Raw genomic sequence first — 24,784 nt, 5'->3', positions numbered from 1 at the left:
CACAAATAAATGTTCAATTGTGGTTTCATAAGTTTTAATATCAAAAACATTTTTAATTCAATTGATCCCCAGTACCTCTACACCAAAAGTTCTTGTTTCGTGAGTAACTGCTGAGAAAAGCTGGAAGCACACTACCAACAATGTCACTGTGTTACTAATGTAGAACTCTTGCCATTATCAAATGGCTTAAAACTTTTCAAAATCTAGACACTGACATTTTATTGGAAGCAACACAATAGAGAAGAACAGAACTGAATACAGCTTTTCCTTAAGTCAAGAAAACGACGAGAATTGTCTTCTAGGGAATTCCACTGGTGAAAAGAATGGATCTTTTATTTTCACAGGAAAAAGAAACATTTTAAAAGGCATAAATATAAATTCACAAAACCAATCTGGTTTTGGAAAGAAAACGAAGGTAGGCTATTTTTAATGAGTAAGGTGGACATGGGTACTATGGTTTGTTTTTGAGCTTTGAAATCAAATATAAAGCTTTGACACAGCTGAAGTTTCCTACCATATAATTATTTATCTAGGAGTAGTTTGGTTAACTGTGAAGACTGAATTTTCTTTATCACAAAACAGGAAGTTCTGAAATGATCAATTCACTTTACCTTTCAACCTTTTCAAGTAAACTGGAACATCACTTTTAATACTTTTGGAATCCTCTTCGGCTCTTTCCCATACCATTTGAGGAGGGTTGTTCTGTGCTAGCCAGTCAGCTACTTTATTTTCCGGAGCCATCATTCCTGTCTGAATCCCCGGCAGGTCTTGAGTTCCAGGAGAAGACTTCTTGGACTTGTGGCGCTGATCAGAAGTAAATTTTGTCACATGGTCTCTAATAGTGACCTTCCCTGGAGTACTGTCGTCAAATTCAATGGTAAATGAAGCATGCCCTGCACCTGCCGTATGGGAACTTGGTGTGTCTTTTGTTGGGATTTCATGAATAGTGCTCTCTGTTATTTGTGAGGGCTGCTGAAATTCTTTTGTAGGGATTTCAAAGTAACTTGGTTCCCTACAGAAAGGAAAAAGCACTTCTTCGTTTGCAGCTGCAGGCTGTTCCTCCACTTGCTTGGCATCTACGCTGCACCCTAATGAAAAAAATAAGAGAAAATTCAAAATATTTGGGAGCTTCCAGCACTTAAAAGAGAATAATTATGGCCGTTTGCATTGTGCCATGAGAATCAGAAGGCAGATCACAGCCTGGATGAAAACCTGGCAAATGTTACAGAGAAGAAATAATTTTGATTGTAAGCACTGTATTTAGTAGCAGAAGATGCAAGATAAGTAGCAGCAATGACAAAGAACAAAGCAGTTAAGGGAAGGACACTGCATGGCTGGATCCATATTTTTTTCCAACTTGGATCCAGAAATCATCAACGTGCAGAAGAACTGAAATCGAATGCAGATGGAGATGCACGTTCAACATATACATCCAGAGACACAGAAAAAATATGAATTTCCTCATCAGGTCAGGAGGATGAAAGATTTATGAACACAAAGCAGAGCTCTGAAGGAGAACAGGTGCTTAAATGAAGAAATAAACATGAAGTCAACGTGCAAGCGATGTTCTAGAAGTAACAAGTCCACTTACCATTCTTCACCATGACATTCAAAGACATTACTTTTAGAATTATAAAAATAACATTACTGATGTGTGATCACTGCAAAAAGATGGATACATTTTATAAAGAATAAAAGAGCGACTAAAGATAAAACATGTGGCTTGCTTGCAGCATTGCAATCCAAGCAGCAGTGTGAAAGAAATAAGGTAAAAATAGAAATTTCAGTTGCCAGCCAAAAATTTCAGAAGAAAATGCATGTGTATGTCTATATAACAGAATATGCACAAGTGTCAAAATTCCTGGGAGGAAAGCCGGATTATAAATCTCAGATCAAAACAGCGAGAGTTGGCAAAGGAAGTGAGCAACTCCAGAACACTATCACTATTGTTCTGCTATCTCGGAAATAAAGATGAAGGTATACAAATATATGCATTTATACACAGTACACATAAAAGAAATTGACAAAATATGTAAGTGAAAATAATTAGTTCTTCTTGTAAGTATGTGTTATTAGACAGTACAAACACAAAAAATAATTAAATAGATAAATAAATAAGATTAAACTGCCCTGTTTATCAGGAAGCAAAAGAACCATGTCCATTATAAAGATGGTAAAGAGTTCAAATGAGAAATATTTCCCTAAGGTTCACAGAAGCATTCTATTGTTAAGCAGATTGACGGGAAAACCATACACAAATAATTTATTAGGGGAAGGCAGTACAGGGAGACTAGGCTGTCTCCAATCACGCCCTAATTAAGCCAAGTAGTATCTGGCCTCCTGAAGCATCTGTTCAGATATTAAATCTTGAGTGGGAGTCTTCAGGTGCTATAATTGACTTCTTGGCAGTACTCTCCCAACATAAAACTGTTTGCTTTTAAGGTTTTTAAGAATGGGACAACAACACTGCTGTAATCAAATGTATGGAATAGGGTATAGAAAACATCAAGCTCCAGTCCCCCCTGCCCAAAAAAAGAAAAAAAGCCCACTACACAGAAGGTAAACAGAGTAATGAAAACAATTTTCAAAGTAAAAATTCTTTTCAAAATATAATTTTTCTTATAACTGAAAATGTGAAATGTGTATCAGAAAACACTCTACGTAATTTTACATGCTATTTGGAAGAAGAGATTATACAATAAGACTAACCTAAAGTCATATTTTAAAATTTCTTTATGTAAGAGTTAATTTATCTTAATAATAAAATGGCTACTTGCACTCTGTTTACTCTGAAGGCCTGTCATTTAAAATTTCCATGAGAGTAAATTGCATTAGTCATTCTCCATATATTAGTAAACTCATTAATAAAGGTTATTTTTAATTTTTCATACAATGACTTATTTACTATTACAATGTACTGTACTTGATCAGTTCCATAAGTACAATCGGCTTATAAACCCAGCCTACCTGTGTATGTACCTATCTAGACACATACATACATTCACTGAGTCAGTTATTCTGCTTTGCTTATCCTTCTGGTGAGAGGATAATGCTGGCTGGAGACAAGGGGTGGGGTAGGTTCTTTCTACCACCACCTGGATACCCAAATAAAATGATGTGGCTGAACTGCAAAGCAAAAACCACAAAAAGCTGTTCCAAGGATATAGCATTTATCATCTACTTGTCATTCATAATTTAAAGGAAAATTTTCCTAGTTTTCCTTCCTTGTGAAGGAGAAGTTCACAGTTAATACTGATACACTTCCAATATTTTTTCACGTCATAAAAAACAGCAGAGATCAACAACTGCACATCACTGCTTTTAAGGTTATCATCCATTAGTCCTACTTCAAAGTCACCTTTACTCCAAGGACTGGACACCTGAGACACAAGTTTCCCAGAAATCAGTTATCTAACAGTGTCAGGTAGCACAGTATAGGGGAAAGGCAGCACGTTAGGACCTGATGACTGTAACTAGGCAGGAAAGTAGCGAAGAGATCTGCAATCAGATAAATCCTGTCTCCGTCAATCTTTAATTCTCATTTTCTTGGTCAGAAACAATGGTATCTATCCGCGAGATCACTGTGATGACCCAGTGAGGTTAAGTATTAAGTGAGATAACCTAAGTTACCCAGAACAAAGCCCGGCACAAAAATAAACGTCTCTCTTTTACTGAATTCCTCAGCATAGCTAAGAATCAGGGAAATGAAAACTAAACCAAAAATCTAACTCCAAAAAACGTAAGATTCAATGGTGCCTATACTCCCATATTCATGATCTTTACTAATTGGGAAGTCACTCGTTGAGAGCCTTTTTACTATGTGCTCAGATACATGTAGCAAATCTGAAGTGGGGATTAAGGTAAGACACACTGCACTGGAAGTAAGAATCAGATGGCAGAGGAGACAATACACAAGAGCTTGGAATGTGGCTCAGAACTACAGCAGTCCAGAACCGTTTGGTAAGTAGGGCCAGCAGTCCTACATCTTTCAACATCCCCCGAGGACATTCCTGTAATGTATCACAGTTCAGTAACTGATAGTCATCATGACAACTTAGAGTCATCAACTAGAAACTTAAATTATAGTCAGCCTTCTCCACTTAAGAAGGCAGCAATATGGGTAATTCATTTAATACAAATTTACAAAATGGTTAAACTTTTAAAAGAAATTGTCAGTTGTAAAAGTAAAGTTCAGTCGTCTGAAGGAATTCATTTCTCTGAAGATGACAAAAACAGATCACGTGTGGGCCTGCTTTACTTGGGTAGTGCAGGCCAGAAAAATCACTGGGGGCGGGGGGATCTTCTAAATTAACACAGAAAAATAAATTAGCTCTCAGAACACTGACGGAACAGATTCTGAAAATTCATGAATTTAACATCATTTATCTTCAAACTCTATTTATACTACATTAAATTAATATAGTAAATATCCTAATACTTTGTATATACTAATATTTTGTTATAATCTCAACTGCTAGATATTTAAAACTACCTAATAATTGATTATGTTAGAATTAATTATGTTTATCTAAATCAGAATAGCAACTGGTGATAATATCCTCAAGTTCTTAGGGTATTTTATGATTATGCAACCTTTTTAGGGAAACTTGTAAGACACATAAACCAAAAAACTGTTCCCTTCATTCTTCTGTACTAAATTAAGGGAAATACTCAATTAAATCAAGATGATAAAGGCTATAATGATGAAAGCACATTTGTTCAGCTTAGGACATATATCCAACCTTGCATATTCAAGTACCTCAAATAACAAAGACTAGGAAACATCTTTTGCTAAAAAGGAGTCACAACTGGGAAGTTTCCAAATTTAGTATGATTAGATTAAAATCGATGTAAAAGAGCCAGAAATGTTTTCCTCACAGTTGCAACACTTAAAGACCTTTAAATGTAACCTAAATAAATGTTCACACCATGTCAGCAGGTCGAAGAGCACACCTATAGCTCAAATGAGGACAAATTCTCCTTCTTAATAGGATGAAAAGTATTCATACAGGGATCCCTCCTACATTGTTGGTGGGAATGCAAGTTGGTACAGCCACTTTGGAAAACAGTGTGGAGGTCCCTTAAAAAGTTAAAAATTGAGCTACCCTATGATCCAACAATTGCACTACTGGGTATTTACCTCAAAGATACAGACGTAGTGAAGAGAAGGGCCATATGCACCCCAATGTTCATAGCAGCATTGTTCACAATAGCTAAATCGTGGAAGGAGCCAAGATGCCCTTCAACAGATGACTGGATTAAGAAGATGTGGTCCATATATACAACGGAATATTACTCAGCCATCAGAAAGAACCATTACCCAACATTTGCAGCAACATGGACGGGATCGGAGGAGATTATGTTAAGTGAAGTAAGTCAAGCAGAGAAAGACAATTATCATATGGTTTCACTCATTTATGGAACATAAGAAGTAGTGAGATCGGTAGAAGAAGAAAGGGAAGAAGGAAGGGGGGGGGTAAACAGAAGGGGGAATGAACCATGAGAGACTATGGACTCCGGGAAACAAACTGAGGGCTTCGGGGGTGGGGGAATGGGATACGCTGGTGATGGGTATTAAGGAGGGCACGTATTGCATGGTGCACTGGGTGTTATACACAACTAATGAATCATCGAACTTTGCATCAGAAACCAGAGATGTACTGTATGGTGACTAACAATATAATAAAAAAATATTATTAATTAAAAAAATATAATAAAAAGGCCTGAGGGAGTTTACATATTAACACATAGTTTAAAGGCATACTATTATGGTTAAATGCAAAATAAAATAGACTCTGGAAAACAAAACAAAACAAAGTATTCATACAATTTCAGGAGAATTTGGTTGCTCCGACGTACATATTTGCTTCTAGGGTTTTTTAGGCTATGTGATTAAGTCTGTAGGAGATTCTGGATACATGTGGACCCACTGAGAGGGACGTAAGAAATCAGTAGGTAACACATACTCTATTACCTTTCTGAAATGTTTACCTCTCACAATAATTACTAAGATTTTACATTCTAAAAATTGGTAACCAAGAAGCAAATCACTTTTCGTGTTTAAAAAAGAGCATGCTTAGAGCATAAACTGATTACTTATGTCATAATTTGAAACATTCAATAAAAAATTTTGAAATGATCAAATTAAATAAGATTCAGTATACATCTTCAAATTGATTCTACAATCTCTGTATCAGAAGTTATTTCAGGTCAGTAAGCTGTTCCCTTCATCCTATATTTTAAGAAACCACAAACAATAAATGTGAAACAAGAACCCCTTCACACTAACCTAAGAAAGCTGATGAGAGCCCCACAAGGCCCTTAATTGGCTGAATCTGGCTGGGTTCTTTAAGCCATTTAACACAAGACATAAATCACTTAATTCCTTCATGTCAAAAATAATCCCAAGATTATGAGACAGCTTTTGTCATGTGGCAAAAATGACAGTGAATAAGACAGGCCACACAAGCTGATAATCGTTTAAAAATTCAGTTTCATTCACAGAGATGACAATGAGGACAGAAGCCCTGATGGGCAGCACCATGGAGAGAGCTGAGAAAGGGGGAGAAAGGGGCTCCCCGATGACACTGCAGAGATGCAGGAACCAGTCCTGAAGAGCTACAGCTATTTAAGCCAGTACATTTCCTTCCTGCTTAGTCTCAGGTTGCATTTGTGTTATTTGCATCTGACCCTATGCTGAATGATACTAAGTATCAATACTCAGTATTTCTAAGCGGGGACATGAAGAAAAACTGTGCTGGTGGACAGAAATAAGGAAGCGATGATGGGAATTTATTTGCAAAGTTGACAACTTCAGTTTGGGGCACTTGTAAAATTGAGTCCATAAAGGCCAGCTTTCTTAGACCTGTATCTTGGCAAAATCAGCATATTTAAAGAACAGTGTTCCTACTCTCCAGCTAAGAAAAATGGCTTACTTATCTGGTACAACTAGGGTCAAATGTGGGAAACGGAAAAGGGTTCTGATGGAATCTATCTTTGACTCTGGGTCAGACTTGGTTTTCCATACTGCTGGGCTTCCTGGTACCTGTATTTAATTCTTCCAGGTCTGGATCCTTATCTGCCATCATCATGCACTGGCCATTTGACCCCTTGGTGTTGATGTCTTTGCCAAATCCTTATGTGCCAACCGATACCTCTGTTCGTTTTCTGGAAATCTTGATTTCCTGGCTTATGGGACACTTAGCTCATTACTAAATCCCTCTACCAACAAAAGAATTTGTTCCTGGACTATGAATGTGACCCAGAACTATTTTTTCATTCTGGCTGCTGAAATTGGCTAATCTTGTTGCTACCACATCCCAACAAAAAAAGCACACTGAGGTTTTAAAGAAGTTTTAATTTCATGTATCACATTTCTGAACATAACAGAAACTGTTCCTTTAAAAGTATGATTATATGCCTGTGAATCTAATGAAGCACACAAAATTAGTTTGTGCCTACTATTTTGGTCTAATTAAAACATTTTAATAATTATTTTAAAACACTTTAAATGCCCGATTATATTATTAATCTATTTTTTAAGTTTTTTTTTTTTTAAAGATTTTATTTATTTGACAGAGAGAGAGACAGCCAGCGAGAGAGGGAACACAAGCAGGGGGAGTGGGAGAGGAAGAAGCAGGCTCATAGCGGAGGAGCCTGATGTGGGGCTCGATCCCGTAACGCCGGGATCACGCCCTGAGCTGAAGGCAGACGCTTAACCGCTGTGCCACCCAGGCGCCCCTATTTTTTAAGTTTTAATCTCATTAGTTGGAATAATATTTTAAATAAAAATGATTTTGGAATTAATATTTTATGTGAGAATCATGCATAATAAGCTTACAATGACAAAATCATTAAGACATTCACATTTTTTATTAAAGAGTAATAGATATATATTTCTTTCCAGGGTTGCCAGATTTTTGCTTAGATTATAAATTCTTCCCAAAATAATCCACTAGAATGTCACAGTCTGAGCTTTTACTTACCTGCTGTTCCAGTTTCATGACTTTTTTCTTCAGGTTTGCCATTTGACTTGAAAGCCCTTTTCTCCTCCACTTCATCATCCCCCCACCATGATGGCTGCCCATATAAGGGAGTGCCACGGGGCATGGCAGAAATATCTGGAAAGAGGAAAAAAAAAATCTGTCTAAAGCATATGAAACAAAAAAAATATATACTTTTGCAGAATGTTAGAATTGCCTGGTTAATTTCTTAAATGAAAAAAAGGTACAGTCTAGGTAGTTGAAAAGTACTCTAAGTTGAAAAACTTGTCATTTGTGTAAGACCTTACTCCATGTTGGACATGATTAAATAAATGAAATTTTGCACTGGCTAATACCTAAGTAATGCAAACTGTGTTAGCCTAATAGCTTTTGTTAAGATGTAATCAGTTTTTTGGTATACAGAAATGGCTCAAGTAAGTCTAAAAAAGATAAAACTAAAGTAAATTTTGTTATGAGTGACCATTAAAAATATTTTTAAAGCCTAAGGTCATTGCAGAGTAACCAAATTTAAACTAGCTGTTAACGTGACTAGTAGCTTTATATCTGAGCAAATTTGGTAATGCCTATTAATTTAAAAATTGTTTTTGCATGAATGGGATTATTTATGTAGAGCAGTTCCTGGAACACGATAAATATAATAATAATGAGGATGATGTAACTTCACTGGACATCCTTTTAATTCATTTCAGTTATTATAATTCACAAAAAGCACACAAACATGAAATAATAAAAATACTGTAAACTGTATTTACTTCCCTCAAATATGTAAATATATTAAACACACGTGCACGTAACTGCCATATCTACTTATGTGTTACATGCTTTCTAAAGAAAGCACTGGCTGTATTAAATCTCACTCTGAAATCATCATTATTATAAACTGATATGGACGTGGCCAAGCTTTGTAGCACAAAGCGCGTACTTTTAACCATGGCTCACTTACCCATGGCTTTCTCCTCTGATTTCACTGCTTCTGCGGCTTTGTGCTGCACGTCTGTCGAAGTTTCTGCCACTTTGGAATCTACGCTTTTGGCACATGCAGATTTTGATAATTCTGATTCTGAAGATTTCTGGGACAACTGAAGCTGAATGGTAAACTTCTCATGCTATAAAACATTTAAACATGAAAATGAAACATCCAGGAGTAAAATCAACCCTAGCAAATGACAGGTTTGCAAAAGAAACAATAATTTTTACCTTTAGTGCTTCTTCAGGGACCCTCATTTCTCCCCGTACTACAGTGAAAAGATTTGTATGTAAAGAGAGCTAAGGAAGAATATAATTTCAAAATTGTTCTATTTTCAACAGGTAGTTACAACAGAAGCATTATATTCCCCTTAAGAGTTTATGTTATAATACGCTCACAACTATAAAGCCTTGAGTTTTTAAATTCAAGGCAGTCGTTAAGCGACTGGGTAGCGCAGTCGTTAAGCGTCTGCCTTCGGCTCAGGGCGTGATCCCGGCGTTCCGGGATTGAGTCCCACATCAGGCTCCTCGGCTGGGAGCCTGCTTCTTCCTCTCCCTCTCCCCTGCTGTGTTCCCTCTCTCGCTGGCTATCTCTCTGTCACATAAATAAATAAAATCTTAAAAAAAATAAATAAATACTAGAGAAATATCTAAAATCTAGCAAGTAATTCTAAACTGAACAAATAATAGTCTTCAAGAAGCAAGTAACTGGCTATTTAGAGCACAAAAGACATTTTCAGTTCTCACAAACAGTATGACTGCAAAGAAAAAGCACCTGGATCAAATTATATTGATAGTTAATCACAACAATGTGAAAGGAAGTATCTCATCAGTGATTACCCAACAGTAAATCCTGAAAGAACTGGATTACTCAGACTTCATATGCCTTGAAAAAATGAAGTTCATTTTGAAAGTGCAGAAGAAATGCTATAATTAGGGTCCTTACAGCAACCACAATCGCCCCTTTCCTCAGGCTTTACAATCAAGCTCGTATCACATTATCAAACAACTGATTCTATACAGATTAAAACGAAGTGCTAGATATAATGAATGCCTTCATTATTATGCCAAAAAGAACAATGTCTCTGTATATTAAAGAACATCTTTCACTACACAGTAGAGGTCACATTTCCCACCATTACTTAACCCTGTACTGAAAGGACTTTTATAACCATGTACTAAATTCTATTATCCTTTACCAATTCATAGCACCCTATGACTTCAAGGGTAGAAAGCTATAATTATCACAATTGCTTGGGGTAAAAATAGTTTCCATGCCTAAGGAGCAGCAAACTTGCAAATGAGTACTTAACTTATATTTCTACTCATTTAAACAATAAAAATGCAGAATTTTTTGGAGTTGTACAGAGTGCTGGGGAGTATCCTGTTTAATTCCATGAACTGATCCACCTAATCTACACATAGGGAACTTGAGGACTGTAGGGGCAAAACCTAAGATAACAATCTGGTCAGCTGAATCCCAATCCAGGGTTCCCGCAGCTGTGAAATACTAGAATTTTCCTTTTTTGTTTTGTACACATGCTGATATGTATTTCCTGATATGGGTGAAAATATACACTTTGTAATAATTTCATACTTAATGAAAAACAAGTCTAGCAACTTTGCTTTACCCCCAGGAAACTCATTAATAGTTGGAGAAGATTCACAGCATTCCTACATTTCCAATGGAAAACAGTGTTTCAAAAAAATTGAAAGCCATTTCCATTTTTCCGGTGGGGAACACAAATGACTGCAGCCTGCTCTGAGGGTTTCCTGGGGCTTCAACTGTATTCCTGACAGTGTTCCAGGCTGTTCCCCAAGGCTAGTCTGGGGTACAGTCTTTAGACTTAAGACTCCTTTAAAATCAGGGAAAACCTGAGAGGCCACACTTCTTGGGGTCAAACACTTTACCTTCCAAAATGGTCTGCGTGTGCAGAACTGAAGATCTCAACGATCCTCTTGTTTGGGTCATGAGTTTCCCTGAGAACACTGGTATCACCATGATATTTTGAGACTGCTCTAGTCCTAGCACTTACCTCCAAAGCCACCATCTTCCTAATGGCACAGACCCAGATTAACTGTTTTTAAGTTGCTAATTTTAAAAAATGACAAACTAAGATACAATTCTCATGCTATCATTAAGTTAAAAATATACAATACAGTATTAACTACAGTCATGTTGATTATATCTGAATAAAAAAATTACAAAAAGTTTAAATTCCTGCTTATTAAAAATCGTATTTGTGGGGCGCCTGGGTGACTCAGTCGGTTGCATCTGACTCTTGACTTCAGCTCAGGTCATGATATCAGGGTCATGGGATCGAGCCCCATGTTGGGCTCTATGCTGATCACAGAGCCAGTTAGGATTCTGTCTCCCTCTGCCCCTCCCCCTGCTCGCATGGTCTCTCTCTTAAAATAAATAAAATCTTAAAAAAATCATATTTGTACATTATTTCCCTATTTCTTTATACAAGGCTGTGTGATTGCTATTCTAGGTCACCCTAACGCTCAGTTTATTCAAGAATGTTTATCTAAAAGTGGGGTCAAAGAAACTCATCTGCATACTAGTAATGCTAAGGCTCTCCCCCTTTATCTAATGATAATTAAAAGCTAACTAAAAGGAGAGCAAAATCTTAAAGTTTTAGTTACTCCTAGGGCCTTAAAAACACCAGGTGTCAGATGTTAAAACATCTTTCAAAAATCATTTTAAAAATTAAGTCACTAAGTTGTTTCTCTGGGGAGATACCAAGCAGTTACAGAAGAAATCCAATATCACATATGAGCTTTTGCTGCATGGGACAAGATTTCCAGTGTTTCAAGGTTTCAAAAAGTGCTGTAGTCCCAATTAAATGGGCATTAATACAATAATCTCTGAAAAACTACATACTAAGAAAAATGTGACTCTTATGGTACTGAAGACACTGGACGTCACAATATATGAGAATACTTGAATACAGTTATTTTATGCAGTGGAAGAATGGAAAAAAGCATTCTTTTTCTAAATTTGTATACCTTATATGTGTGATTTAAAAATATATATATAGTAAAACTACCCTTAAAAAGTCTCCTTAAAGTTAGCCTAAAACTTTTCTTTTTGGATCTTCTCCTTAGAAATATGGGAAATTTATTTGATTATATTCAATACTGAAATACACAATTATACTAAAATAGATTGCATACTGTATTAACAAGGTAGATCCTAGGAGATGCCAAAGTTTTTAAAAAAAAGTTCATGACAGAAAACCTTCCAAGGAGAAAATTTTATTTCTTTAAACAATTTTCTACTAGCTTACATTTGTCTACACCTTCAGAAAGGTGTATCATTTTGTTTTGATAGGTGAATACCTTGGCTAACTTTTAAAAACCATTGTTTTATAAGAACACAGTTTTTAAATAACTGCTTTCAGCTTTTCTTCTAGGACATTACCCTTTATTTAATCACTCATCTCAATTTCTTAAATTTAGTTCTTTCAAGTTTTGAGAAACGTCCCCCATTTTTGAAATATGGAAAGTGTGTTCATGCTTTGTTGTGCATATCAATCACATTAATCAGGAAGAATCTTAACTCCTCCAAATGAAGAATCCTTGATTTTTAGTTATGCTTATCCCCCTCTTGATCATCTCAGCAGCCATGATCTGGACCCAAGCACACAATGCCACGTCATGGTCCAAGTACAGATAAATCATAATCTTCAAAGTTAGGACGATTTTTACCTTGCTTCTAATTTGATTAATCCAATCATTTTGTGGGCCACTGTTACAGGAATAAACAACTTCTTTGGGAAAAAGAACATTAAAAAAATTAAGGTACTAGATTCTTATATTGACTCATATGACTGGGATGGTAAACATTTTGAGATTTATGTATTTCAGTAATATTTACATCATTTTCCACCAAACATGGAAACCATACCATATTCTGAATTTCCTCCTAGTTCACCGGTGAGTCTATCTTAATCTTATTTTAACTGATTCCTTATCTCTCCTGCCTCTTCATATTGGAATGTACCAGGTTTCAGTCCTTGGACCTCTCTCTTATCAATCTGTATTCACTCCTGTGAGTGATATCATTTAGTCTTAAGATGTTAAATATTATTTAGACAATGATAATTCCCAAATTTTTGTCTCTAGCCTACATCTCCTCCCCTGGATTCAATCTATATCCAGAATGGCCAAAATCAACTTCTCAGACTCCTGCCTTGGGCCAAGACAGAAAAAAGGAACCAGAGTAACTCTCCCACCTGAAGCAACCAAAAAAATGGACAAAATATTTAAAACAATGGTTTTCAAGACAATCAACATCAGGGAACAAAAGACAGTGTGACTCCTGAGTGAAGAGAAACAAATCGAGGTGAGTCTAATCACTGTCCCCAGACCACTACCTTAACAGAGCTTCTAGGTCAAAGTGCAAGGAGGGGTAATCTGGGCAGAGCCTGGCAGGTTCTCCAAGCTGTGAAGGAAACAGGGTTGAGAGTCTGGGGAGACTAAGGTGACTAGAGTTCATGGGACTGAGTACTGAAGAGAAGAGAGCTGCACAGAAGAGAGAATTCCATGTGTTTTGAGGATTTTGTTCAAGCATTCAGCAGAGTACTGATTAGTAATACATGTGAGAAAACTCTTACCCAGGTCTGGGGCAAGAACCATCTAAAAGTACTACAGGTAACAGTGCCCAGTGCTCACATACGGCCAGGAATAGTGTCTGTTCCTAAAAGCCAGGCCGGAAAACATCATGAATCACGAGTCACTGAATAAAGCAGAAGTCGCAAATTTCTTCTGTAAAGTGCCAGATAGTAAGTATTTTAGGCTTTGGGACCATATTATCTCTGTTACAACTACTCAACTCTGCTGTGGTAGTCCAAAAGCAGCACAGAAATATGTAAATGTGGGCATGGCTGTGTTCCAATAAAACGTTATTTACAAACGTGGGCTAAAGGCCAGATTTGCCACTGGGTTTGCTGACCCCTATAGTATACAGAAAGGTCTTGCCTCCATAGCTGGAATATCAGCCTCAGACTAAGCTTAGAAGCCTAACAAATCTTAAAAGTAAAACTCAAAGTGATAAAACTGTTTCCAAGTAACCTGTGTCCCAGAACAAAGCTCAAAAACATGTACAGGAATACAAAAATATGCATGCAATACTCAACAAACTCACAATGCCTGCCATCCAATCAAAAAATTACTCTACATGCAAATTAAATCAACTAAAACTGATGCAGAACTGACCCAGATGTCAACAAAGGTGTTAAAAGTTATAACCATATTCTGTATGTTCAAAAAGTTAAGTAGTAGCTTGGGAGATATCAAATACAAAATCCAAGTTGAACTTCAAGAGATAGAAGCTATACTGCATGGATTAATGGCAGATTAGACACTGCCAAAAAAAAAAAAAAAAAAAAAAAAAANAAGATCGGTAAACTTAAAGACACAGCAATAATAACAATCCAAACTGGAACACAGAACCAATGATTAAAAAATAATAAATAAACAGAGTATCAGTAAGCTGAGAGACAATGTCAAGTAATCTAACAACATTTAATTGAAGTCCCTGAAGGAAGTGAGAAAGGCAAAATAATATCTGTAAAAACAATGGCTGAAACATTTTCTAAATTTGATTAAAACTATAAACCCACAGATCCAAGAAGCTTAACAAACCCCAAGCAGGGGAAATATAAAAAAAAATTACACCAAGGCAGGTCATAATCAAATTGCTCAAAATCAGAGATAAAGGGAAATAATCCAAGTAAGAATACAGTAGAGCAACAGCTTTAATGTACTGAAAGAAAAGTAATGCCACCTACAATTCAACACCCAGCAGTAGTAACTTTCAATAACTAAGGTGAAATACTTTTCCAGACACATGAAAATGGAAAGAATTCATCACTAGCAAAACCATACTACAAGAAATGTTAAAGGAAGCCCTAAGCAGAAAGAAAATGATACTAGATGAAAACATGGACCTATAAAGAGGAATGAAGAGCATGAGAAATGATACCTACATTGGTTTAAGATATAAGAGTACAATGTGCATAAAGATAGAAGATAAATGGAGTGATATAAAATGTTCAAATAATCCAAAATAAATTGTGGGGAAAAGACAACAAAAAACTGATGGCACAAATAACACAAATATCAAGATGATAGATTTAAATCTAACTACATCAGGTGGCTCAAGTCAGTTAAGTGTCTGACTGTTAAGTTTCGGCTCAGGAAATGATCTCATGGTCATGAGATCAAGCCCTACATCAGGCTCCATGCTCAGTGGGGAGTCTGCTTGAGATTCTTTTCTCCTTCCTCTCCCTCCTGCTTTGCTACTCTTCCTGCTCACACACTCTTTCTCTAGAATAAATAAAATCTTAAAAAAAATAAAATACACCTAACTACATCAATAATCACACTAAATGTAAATGATCTAAATTCCCAAATGAAGGCAGAAATTATCAGACTGAATAAAAAAAGTAAGGCCAACTCTAGGATGCCTACTTCAAATGTAAAGACACAAACAGCTTGAAAGTAAAAGAATGTAAAAGATGTTCCATGCTAACACTAATCTAAATAAATAAATAAAGCTGGAAAAACTATATCAACGTCAAAACAAAACATATTTTGGAGCAAAGAACATAATCTTGAATAAAGCAGGTTATTTTATAATAAAAAATGATGTCAATTCATCAAGAAGATATTTTAATCCGAAATGCTTATATACCTAATAACCAGGTTTAAAATTACATGAAGTAGGGGCGCCTGGGTGGCTCAGTCGTTAAGCATCTGCCTCCGGCTCAGGGCATGATCCCGGCGTTATGGGATCGAGCCCCACATCAGGCTCCTCCGCTGGGAGCCTGCTTCTTCCTCTCCCACTCCCCCTGCTTGTGTTCCCTCTCCCGCTGGCTGTCTCTCTGTCAAATAAATAAATAAAATCTTAAAAAAAAAATTACATGAAGCAAAAACTTCTGCAAGGAGAAATAGACAAATCCACAATTATAGCCTGAGATTTCAACATCTCTCTCTCAGTAATTGATAGAACAAATAGACAATCAATCGGGAAAATATTTTTTTTTAAAGATTTTATTTATTTATTTGACAGAGAGAGACAGCCAGCGAGAGAGGGAACATAAGCAGGGGGAGTGGAAGAGTAAGAAGCCGGTTCCCAGCAGAAGAGCCTGATGTGGGGCTCGATCCCAGAACGCCGGGATCATCCCCGAGCCAAAGGCAGACGCCTAATGACTGAGCCACCCAGGCGCCCCTCAATCGGGAAAATATTGAAGATGGGAACCAAGATGGCATAAATGACATTAATAGAACACTCGACCCCAAAACAAAAGAATGCACATTCTTTTCAAGAATATATGGAACACTTATCAAGATAGATGGACCAGGTATATTCTGGGCCACAGGACAAGTCTCAATAAATTTGGAAGGATCTGAGACATACAAAATATGTCCTCTGAGCTCTATGGAATTAAATGAGAAGTCAATCACAGAAAGTCTCTGGAAAACCTCCAAATTATTTTAACAAACTTATAGATAACCTGCACTCAAAAATCAAGAGAAATGAGAAAGTATTTTGAACCTTAAAGCAGTACTTAGGAGAAAACTTATAGAACTAAAAGACTATATAAAAACAGAAGAACTCAAATGAATAACCTCAGCTTTTATCTAGAAAAAAGAAATTAATTAGAAAGCAGAAATCAAAGAGAAAACAATAATAGATGAAATTCAGTTCTTTCTATTGCTATGACATTTTAATAAATGGGATAGTTTTCCACTCCAAGGTATAGCAGTTTGTAGACTGGCTAATTATCAAGCTTAACTTTAATATGAATAAAGCACAATAATTACACTTCAGTCTGGTACTGCTAAATATAAAACAAGTAAATATAACATAAAATTTGTTTTAAGAATTTGATCCCATATAATAAAATTTCTGCCACTGTAACAGCCCAGTGTGCTTTTATGTATGTACAGTGCTCAAAAATCATTAGCAATATGAGATGCTATTTTTTATTTATTTATTTATTTATTTATTTATTTATTTATTTTTAAAGATTTTATTTATTTATTTGACAGATAGAGCCAGTCAGCGAGACAGGGAACACAAGCAGGGGGAGTGGGAGAGGAAGAAGCAGGCTCCCAGCGGAGGAGCCTGATGTGGGGCTCGATCCCAGAATGCTGGGATTACGCCCTGAGCCGAAGGCAGACGCTTAACGACTAAGCCACCCCAGCGCCCCTGAGATGCTATTTTAAAATAATAAAATTAACTGAGCCTACTCTGAGGATCTGGAATAGCAGCTCTGGTTCAACACTGATTTAAAACCCTAAAATAGTCCTTTGGAAGAAAACATTTGTCCCAGCAATTTCAGAAAGACATATTATGAGCTAATATATAAAAAGGAAATATTAGTTCACTATTAAGAAATCACTATACAAACTGTAAAAGCAGGAGTTATTTCTCAGTAGTTTCTTCTTGATTTAAAATTCAAAGTAAATGGTATAGAGTTTTATTGAAACTCAGATTTCCTATTCTTTTCTCATGTTTTGAAACAGCTAAGGTCAACTGGATTAAGGACATACTTAAATTCAAAATATGTTTGTATTTATTGTTTGATGAAACTTCTCCTGTGGGTGGAAAATGGCCCATAAATCAAGGCGATTATTAATGTTAATTCTTAATCATTTTATGTGATTTGTATTTTTAAAAGGATTTAAAACATACAACTTACAAGTATTAATTTTTAATGGTTTCACTTTTCACATGTTCCTTTGTTCCACAAGTATAAGGTTTATCTATTGCGCTACAAAAATATTTTTCATAAATTTTAAGTTAAATGTAAACAAAAAAACATGTTTTAATGACAATTTTGAAGTGTTAGTACATTTACTTTATCTAAGCCTCAACTCCAGATAGCTGAGACTACATTTTCTATGCTAGAGTGATAAAGTCCATCGGAGTTGCCAATACGTTTAACACATTCTTCAATACTGAAGTCCAGATAAATGTAGTAACTAAAAAAATGAAAACACAAGAAAAACATTCAGTAAAATGTGAAATATCTGTATTTTAATTAAAGAAAAGACTTTTACTACAAAGCTTCTTGTCTTGTTTGAACAGAAATGTTTTATGTTTTTTCAATCAATCATGTCCCTTCTCTTCACTAGTCGTTCTTTACCCTCCCCTAAGAAGGACAAAGTCATGTCCCTCCCTGTTCAGTCCTTAGAATCCTATCTTTATTTACTTATTTTTAAAACATTTTAATTTTTTTAAAGATTTTATTTATTTGACAGAGAGACATCCAGTGAGAGAGGGAACACAGGCAGGGGGAGTGGGAGAGGAAGAAGCAGGCTCCCAGTGGAGGAGCCTGATGTGGGGCTCGATCCCAGAACATCGGGATCAAGCCCTGAGCCGAAGGCAGACACTTAACGACTGAGCCACCCAGGCGCCCCTAGAATACCTATTTTTAAACAAAAGAATCTTAAATACACACTAACTGCATAATTAACTTAACCAGGGAGCGCAAGTCTCAGAAGATATAGGATACTGGAAAATCTGAATTAAATAGGCAACAGAGACAGAATTCATAAAATAGAGTAAGAGCATGAATGGCAAAAAAGGTAAGGATAAATTCTTAACTCTCCCCAGGAGACTGATCTGTACCATGATCATCCAAATAACAACAAAAAAATCCCTTGGGCTAATATTAAACACTCCCCTGTCCTCTCCTTGTTATATTCTCCCATACCCAAATTATAGATACAATACCACTAAGGGAAACCTCTACTGAAACTACGGGGGGGTGGGGAAGTTGAGTCCATCAACTTTTCTAGGATTACTTTTAGGAACAGGCACACTGACCAGAAATAGATACACATTATTTTTAAACATGTATTCCAGTTTGGGAGGGCAAAGAGACTTCTGGCATGCCTCCACTGCAAATTCTTACATCTCAAGACATGTTAATTTATACCAGAAAAGATTTTTGAATAAATCTGATAAATGAACAAAATCATATAAGGATATCATATCCAAATCTCAGCTTATCTTCAAGTTTCAAGGTGATATAAGTCTGTTCTGGAATCCTTACATCATTCACAAAAGTCTGCAAAGAGAGAAAAAAATGTTAGGTTATATGTGGAATATTAATTGTTACATTTCAGACAAATACTCAAATCTTATGCTTCAAAATACATTAGATATGGTGGTTAACACGGCTTAGGTATCATAAAATGTGCCACGCATCCTATAGGCTGATAAAGAATTTCCTACCACACCCTTACTCGATCTTATAACACACAAAGAAGCAGGCTGCAGCGACTCTGAGCCCACCGCCCTGCCAAGACTAATTTAGGCACCTAAATATGATGCTAAGAAAAGCTCCTAATTTGAAGCTGGCAAATTGTAAAGAGTAAAATACTTTACTCTTGATATATCATTAGGGTTCACTGGATTCCATTTCAGCTTTTTTTGACAATTCTATTTGTGAGGTTTGATATTTCATTACTTTCATTATTAGAATTCTTCCAAAGAACAAAAAGAAAATTTACTTTAAAAAAATGGGATAAAATTCATATTTTCTATTTTACAATTACCAGACGAATCCTTTAGACCTTTTTATGACTCTAAGATACATTATGGGATCTTACCGACCCTATTTTTCCTGTTTCTTGAAACACCCTGCTATTTTATCATTTTATTCTAGTAGGCACATTAAAAAGGTAAATAGAAAAGGTGAAATTAATTTTAATACTATATTTTAATCCAACCCATATATCCAAAATGGTACCATTTCAACAAATAATCAATATAAAAAGCAACAAAATATTTCCTGGTCTTTTTTCTTTTCTTCTGACTGGTCACTTTCGAGTGCTTTCACACTGGCTGGTGGCTGCTGTAGTGGGAAGCACAGGACCAGAAGGACGATGCCGTAAACCATCACTGCAGCTGTGATGTTCCCTTTCCTTACCGCGTTGCCCACAACACTGCACCATGTCTCCAAGAAGATGTGACACACATCTGGAGACACTATCTTTGTCCTTCTCTTTTACAAGCTATTAAAGAGCACCACTGAGGATTCAGAATTTCTCGCTTAACATCCATAAAGACAAAGACAAGAAAACAGACAGGAAGATATTTCACAATTATAAGATGAACACAAAGAGACAGCAGAGCTCTAGACTACATTAACAGCAATAAAACTGATAATAATGTAGCAAAATGTCAGACCAGGAGTCTTCAGATAAAGATAATCCTAGATGAATTTTCTCTAATGCAAGAAGTGGTGAGAGAAGGCTGTTTTCAAGGACAAAGAGGAAATAGGGTATTTTTCATCCAGTTAGCCTTTCACTAAGAAGAATCATGCAATATTTCGCAATAAGATACTGAGCAATTCTGTATTTTAAATTTTCACAGCATTCTTTCATTTTTTGATGTTTGTTTTCCACCACTTATTTGATTTAGTTTCTAAGTGGACAAATGCCCAAGGCAGGTATCTATACAAAGCTAACTAGAAGGAAAGATGATGTATAAAAAAATAAAATTACTAATCTTCTGTTAATAAATATAAAACTAAGAAATGTCTTACAATAATGGAAGATAGCTATCATCTTAAAAAAAATTTAAGCTGTCGAAGTCTTAAAAATAATGCATTCTGATAATACAATGCAAGAACTAGAAATAATGATAAGCTAGAACAGCTAGAAATGTACTTGAAATCTGAAACCAACACTTACAAAATGGATATATATCCCAGGTATCCCTGGACAACTGATAGACAATACCCATTTTGTATATTATGTACCTTTCAAAACCAGGAAAATATGAAATAAAAATATGAATTTGTCAGGATTAATTTTTTAATTAAAGTTTCAATTGTTTTTCATTATCCTTTTATCCTTACTTCTGCAAATTATTTGTAAAAACACTTACAGATTCAACTAGACACAGATGGTAAATGGCGATGATTATTTTTCCTGGCACACTAGAAGTTAAAGACTTGGAATCTGCTAGATTCACAAAACACAGAATACTGTTATACTAATTGCCCAGAATGAAGATATTATATAAATACCCAAGTTTTCCTCTGATTAGCTGAAAGTTTAAAAATTATTTTTTCCTTTTGAATTCCATTTTTTAAATCTTCTATTTTTTTGAATTTGAGATGGCCATAATACCCTATTTGGGAAAGCTTTCCTCGTGGTGAGGAAGTTTAGAAGGGTCCTGAATGACATATCATAAAATATATTAAGGAAATTATATTATTGTGGTCGTATACTGAAACTCCTATGCATAACCGGCACTTCATAGTATGTCATGGAGTATCAGTTGTACATCTACAGAAAAAAGCTAGAAGAAGTTATGATTGTAATTCCAAGCACAGATACATGGAGACAGTGGAATACTGCTAAAACCTGGGATCACACCTTAGCATAATGTAGGAGTAATCCTAAAACACAAGTTTCGAAAATCCCTCACAGAAAGGCTGAAATGTTAATACGAAGAAAATTCAAAGGCTTCAGGCATCGATAAACTAATTTCACGTTCATTTCCAAAATGAACATTTTAGAGTGTTTTTAAAGTTACACCTTGAGTTTACCAAAATGTTCTAAGCATAATTACGAAACAGAAGAGCTGAAGAAAATGATGGAAAAGCAAAGAGAAGAATAAAAGAAAACATTAATTCACTCATGTTTGGTATGCAGAAGACAAGCAGTTAGGTACACTGTGTCAGAGGAATGCCACCACAGCTCTAAGCCAATTTCACTTAAAAATGTCTTAACCTGAAATACTATTTTTGCTCAAAAAGGCCAATCTGATGACCAATCAGATCCATGTAAAGCTTAAGATTGCTCAACTCTCTTAATTAAGCACCTACTGTGTGTTTGACATATTATTAGGTAGGTACTTGGAAAAATCAAGAAACATAATTTTAACACACTGGCATTTATGGCAGAAATATTCCCCGAGGTCTAAAAAAGCTTAGGAAATATGAGCTAGACAGAAAGTTTCAGCACGCAAAAATGCAAGTGAAAACATCTGAAGGGAAAAAGTCTCCTAAAGGCCTAAGATTATATAAGGAAGAGAGAAAATTTCAAAGAGCAATAGGCAAAAAAAAAAAATCATTTAAATAAATCAATTACAAAGCATTTTAATAAGTTAAAAACATGGGGAGAATAAGTTTTGTCTCTTATGACAACATCATTTGATCACACCTCCGCCTTACAGGTAGAATAGGCAAGGACAATGAGGAGAATGAAGTAACAATCGAGATCTCAGAGTCCAGAAGCAGAATTGCTGAGATCCAAATTCAGATGTCTCTCAACTACAAATCCCATGTTTTCTCCATCTCAAGGAAGCCTGGGTGCCCAAAGCCAGGCCAGCTCTTCAAACTCCCTCTTCCAAACCGCTAACTTACAGAAGCAAAACAAACTAGATAAACATCTCTTTAATTTACATACAACTAAATTGCATAACTGATTACATAAGACCATATAACCACTGTGTATTATACTACCGCTCTGGGAAATCTGAAGAGAGTGAGTGGCCAGGGGCGCAGTCACGTTGCCTGCCAGTGACAAAAGTCACCCCTTTTCCCCACAGCTTCTCCACCCTATGCCACCCTGGTCTGATGCTGACAGAAACTCCAGTGAGAGGGGATAGAGCAGAAGCCGGAACAGGGCGAGCTGAGGGGCAGCCTAGTAACAGACGCCGGACGTGGAAGGGGATGCGAGTGGTAGGCGCAGGCCACAGTGGCTCTCAGAGGGGCGGGTGCTCCAGGGGACAGAGCAGGCAGGAGGAAGTGAAGGCAGGCAAGGGTGTTCACAGAAAGAGAAGCTTCAAGGGGCTTGCAGGAAAATGGGCCACGATAACGTCAACTACAAGACCCGCCGCAGCTTCCTCAGGCGGAGCGATCTCATTCCCGGTAACAGTAACATCAAGCGTCCATCCAGGTCCCTCGGGAGTGTAATTTAGGGTAGGATAAAAGGGACGAGGGAAAGTGGTCAGAGCTAGAGTTATTTTAAAAGTTGGGTTTAGTCGGTAAGTGCTTTTAAAAATATACAGCGGGGGATTCACGGAAAAGTATGTAGGCCACAGGGTGCTGCTCCCGCTGCCACCATGACTACCACTTACCGAAGGCGAACCCTGGGCTGCTTTAATCATGCGCAATTACGAACGCATCACAGCTTCACAACCACCTGCGAGGAGTACCGTTTGGCTGTGAACGTTTAAAAATACTGAGGAACAGAAAAATTAAGTAACCTGTCTACAGTTCCATCACTGGTAAGAATTCAAGCTGGGCTCATAACCACTACATCGTGTTGCCTTACTTCTAAAATTATTACTTCTAACCTGATGCTCAAATTTCTAGAATTATATGAATTTTAAGAGTAAACAGGCTGTAACAGTCCATTCACGGGCAAAGCGCATGACAGGTGGGAGTTCACAATTTTGTTCTGGCATATGTCCTAGGCTGTCACGTGAGTAACAGCACAGCTAGCTGTCACTCGTGTGATGCTCTCCAGCTCCACACTGGACACACATTTACATGTACTGTCGCATGTCATCCCCGAAACAACACTACAGAGCAGGAATTATCATTTCATTGTTGTAAAGCTAAAGCAAGGTAACTGAATTTTTAAGAGAGCCTTCATACTCACAAACTCATTACATTTTCCCACAACTCTGGGAACTAAAAGGAAGATATACAAGGAAACTAAATTGCAGAGAGAGTATGTGATTTTCCCTGAATTTACACTGGTAAATTATAGACTGAAATTCAAATCCAGGTCCTGATTTCGAGTTCAAAATGCAAATGCTGCTCTCTAGGAGATATTATCCTTCACAGAACCATTGAGTATAATCAAGTTAAGAGAAAGGTCAACCCAGGGATGCTTGTAAGTTAGTATTTCCCCTGATTTTTTTTATAACCAACACCAAATAATTTTTATATTTGATCACAGTCTTTTAAAAGAATAAAACACTGTGATATAATTCTTACTTATTATTTTCCAAGATAATAATGTAAAGACGCCTGTGAATGCACTATGGTGGAGACAAAAATTTCTAGGCTTAAAACCAGAATAACATTTCAGTTAAAATAGTCCACATATGCAAGTAGATTTAAATTTTTCTCTATAAATTCCTACGTACAGAAAATAAAATTAAATTCCATTCAAAACAGATTTCCCATGTTCAGGCACTGTGCAGAGCTCTGAGCAAAGGCTCATGACTGTTCTGGAGCTCATGATCCAGCACAGTGACAGTTAGTAAGGCTTGACAAAGTTAGTAAGTAAGTAAGTTAGTTAGTAACTTAAGTTAGTAACTTAAGTTAGTAACTTAAGTAAGTTAGTAAGTAAGTTAGTAAGGCTTGACAGTTAGTAAGGCTTGACAAAGCCTTGTCCCAAGACAAGATCAGAACAAAGGTTTACAGGTGTGGAGAAGCAAGAAAGTAAATCTGCAAATAAGAGCTGGGAATCAAAACAGCTACTTACCTGTCTCCTGTTAAAAAGGTTTCTACCCAGTCCGCCTCCCTTTCTGCTTTAATCCACTCAACAGGATAACAACATCAGCAGTTAATATCCCTAAATGCCTCTCCTTTGTTCCTTCGCTTCAGGAAGAAGTGGAATTTGGGTTTAAGTATGACTTGCGTAAATGACAAGGCAGATGGAAGAACTACTAAGCTGAAGAAAATCTAACAAATTATTTTGAGAAGGAGCAGAACTATTTGAGAAGACAGCAGAACTACTATTTTGGAGGTACGGCAAGGGAAAGTGTGATGGAGCAGGAATCTGGAAAAGTGGGTGATGCCAAATTTGAGCCATTTCAG

At 36.4% G+C, this 24,784-nt stretch overlaps 1 protein-coding gene across 11 annotated transcripts in view; it reads right to left on the bottom strand.

Moving 5' to 3' along the window:
• Nucleotides 1-24,784, bottom strand: part of CEP170 (centrosomal protein 170) — a 119,646-nt gene that overhangs the window by 46,553 nt on the left and 48,309 nt on the right. For all 11 annotated transcript variants that reach the window (XM_011216658.3, XM_011216664.3, XM_011216662.3 and 8 more), the window contains exons 4-8: nucleotides 18,982-19,060; nucleotides 9,201-9,259; nucleotides 8,947-9,109; nucleotides 7,986-8,120; nucleotides 612-1,088 (exon numbers count right to left, since the gene is read on the bottom strand). In XM_011216658.3, the coding sequence (XP_011214960.2) occupies nucleotides 612-1,088; nucleotides 7,986-8,120; nucleotides 8,947-9,109; nucleotides 9,201-9,259; nucleotides 18,982-19,060 (913 nt within the window). The remainder of the gene's footprint in view (nucleotides 1-611; nucleotides 1,089-7,985; nucleotides 8,121-8,946; nucleotides 9,110-9,200; nucleotides 9,260-18,981; nucleotides 19,061-24,784) is intronic.

The sequence above is a fragment of the Ailuropoda melanoleuca genome, chromosome 8 (genome assembly GCF_002007445.2).
Source record: "Ailuropoda melanoleuca isolate Jingjing chromosome 8, ASM200744v2, whole genome shotgun sequence".
NCBI lineage: Eukaryota > Metazoa > Chordata > Mammalia > Carnivora > Ursidae > Ailuropoda > Ailuropoda melanoleuca.
The sequence above is the reverse complement of the archived record's forward strand: the minus strand, read 5'-3'. Positions and strand labels throughout refer to the sequence as shown.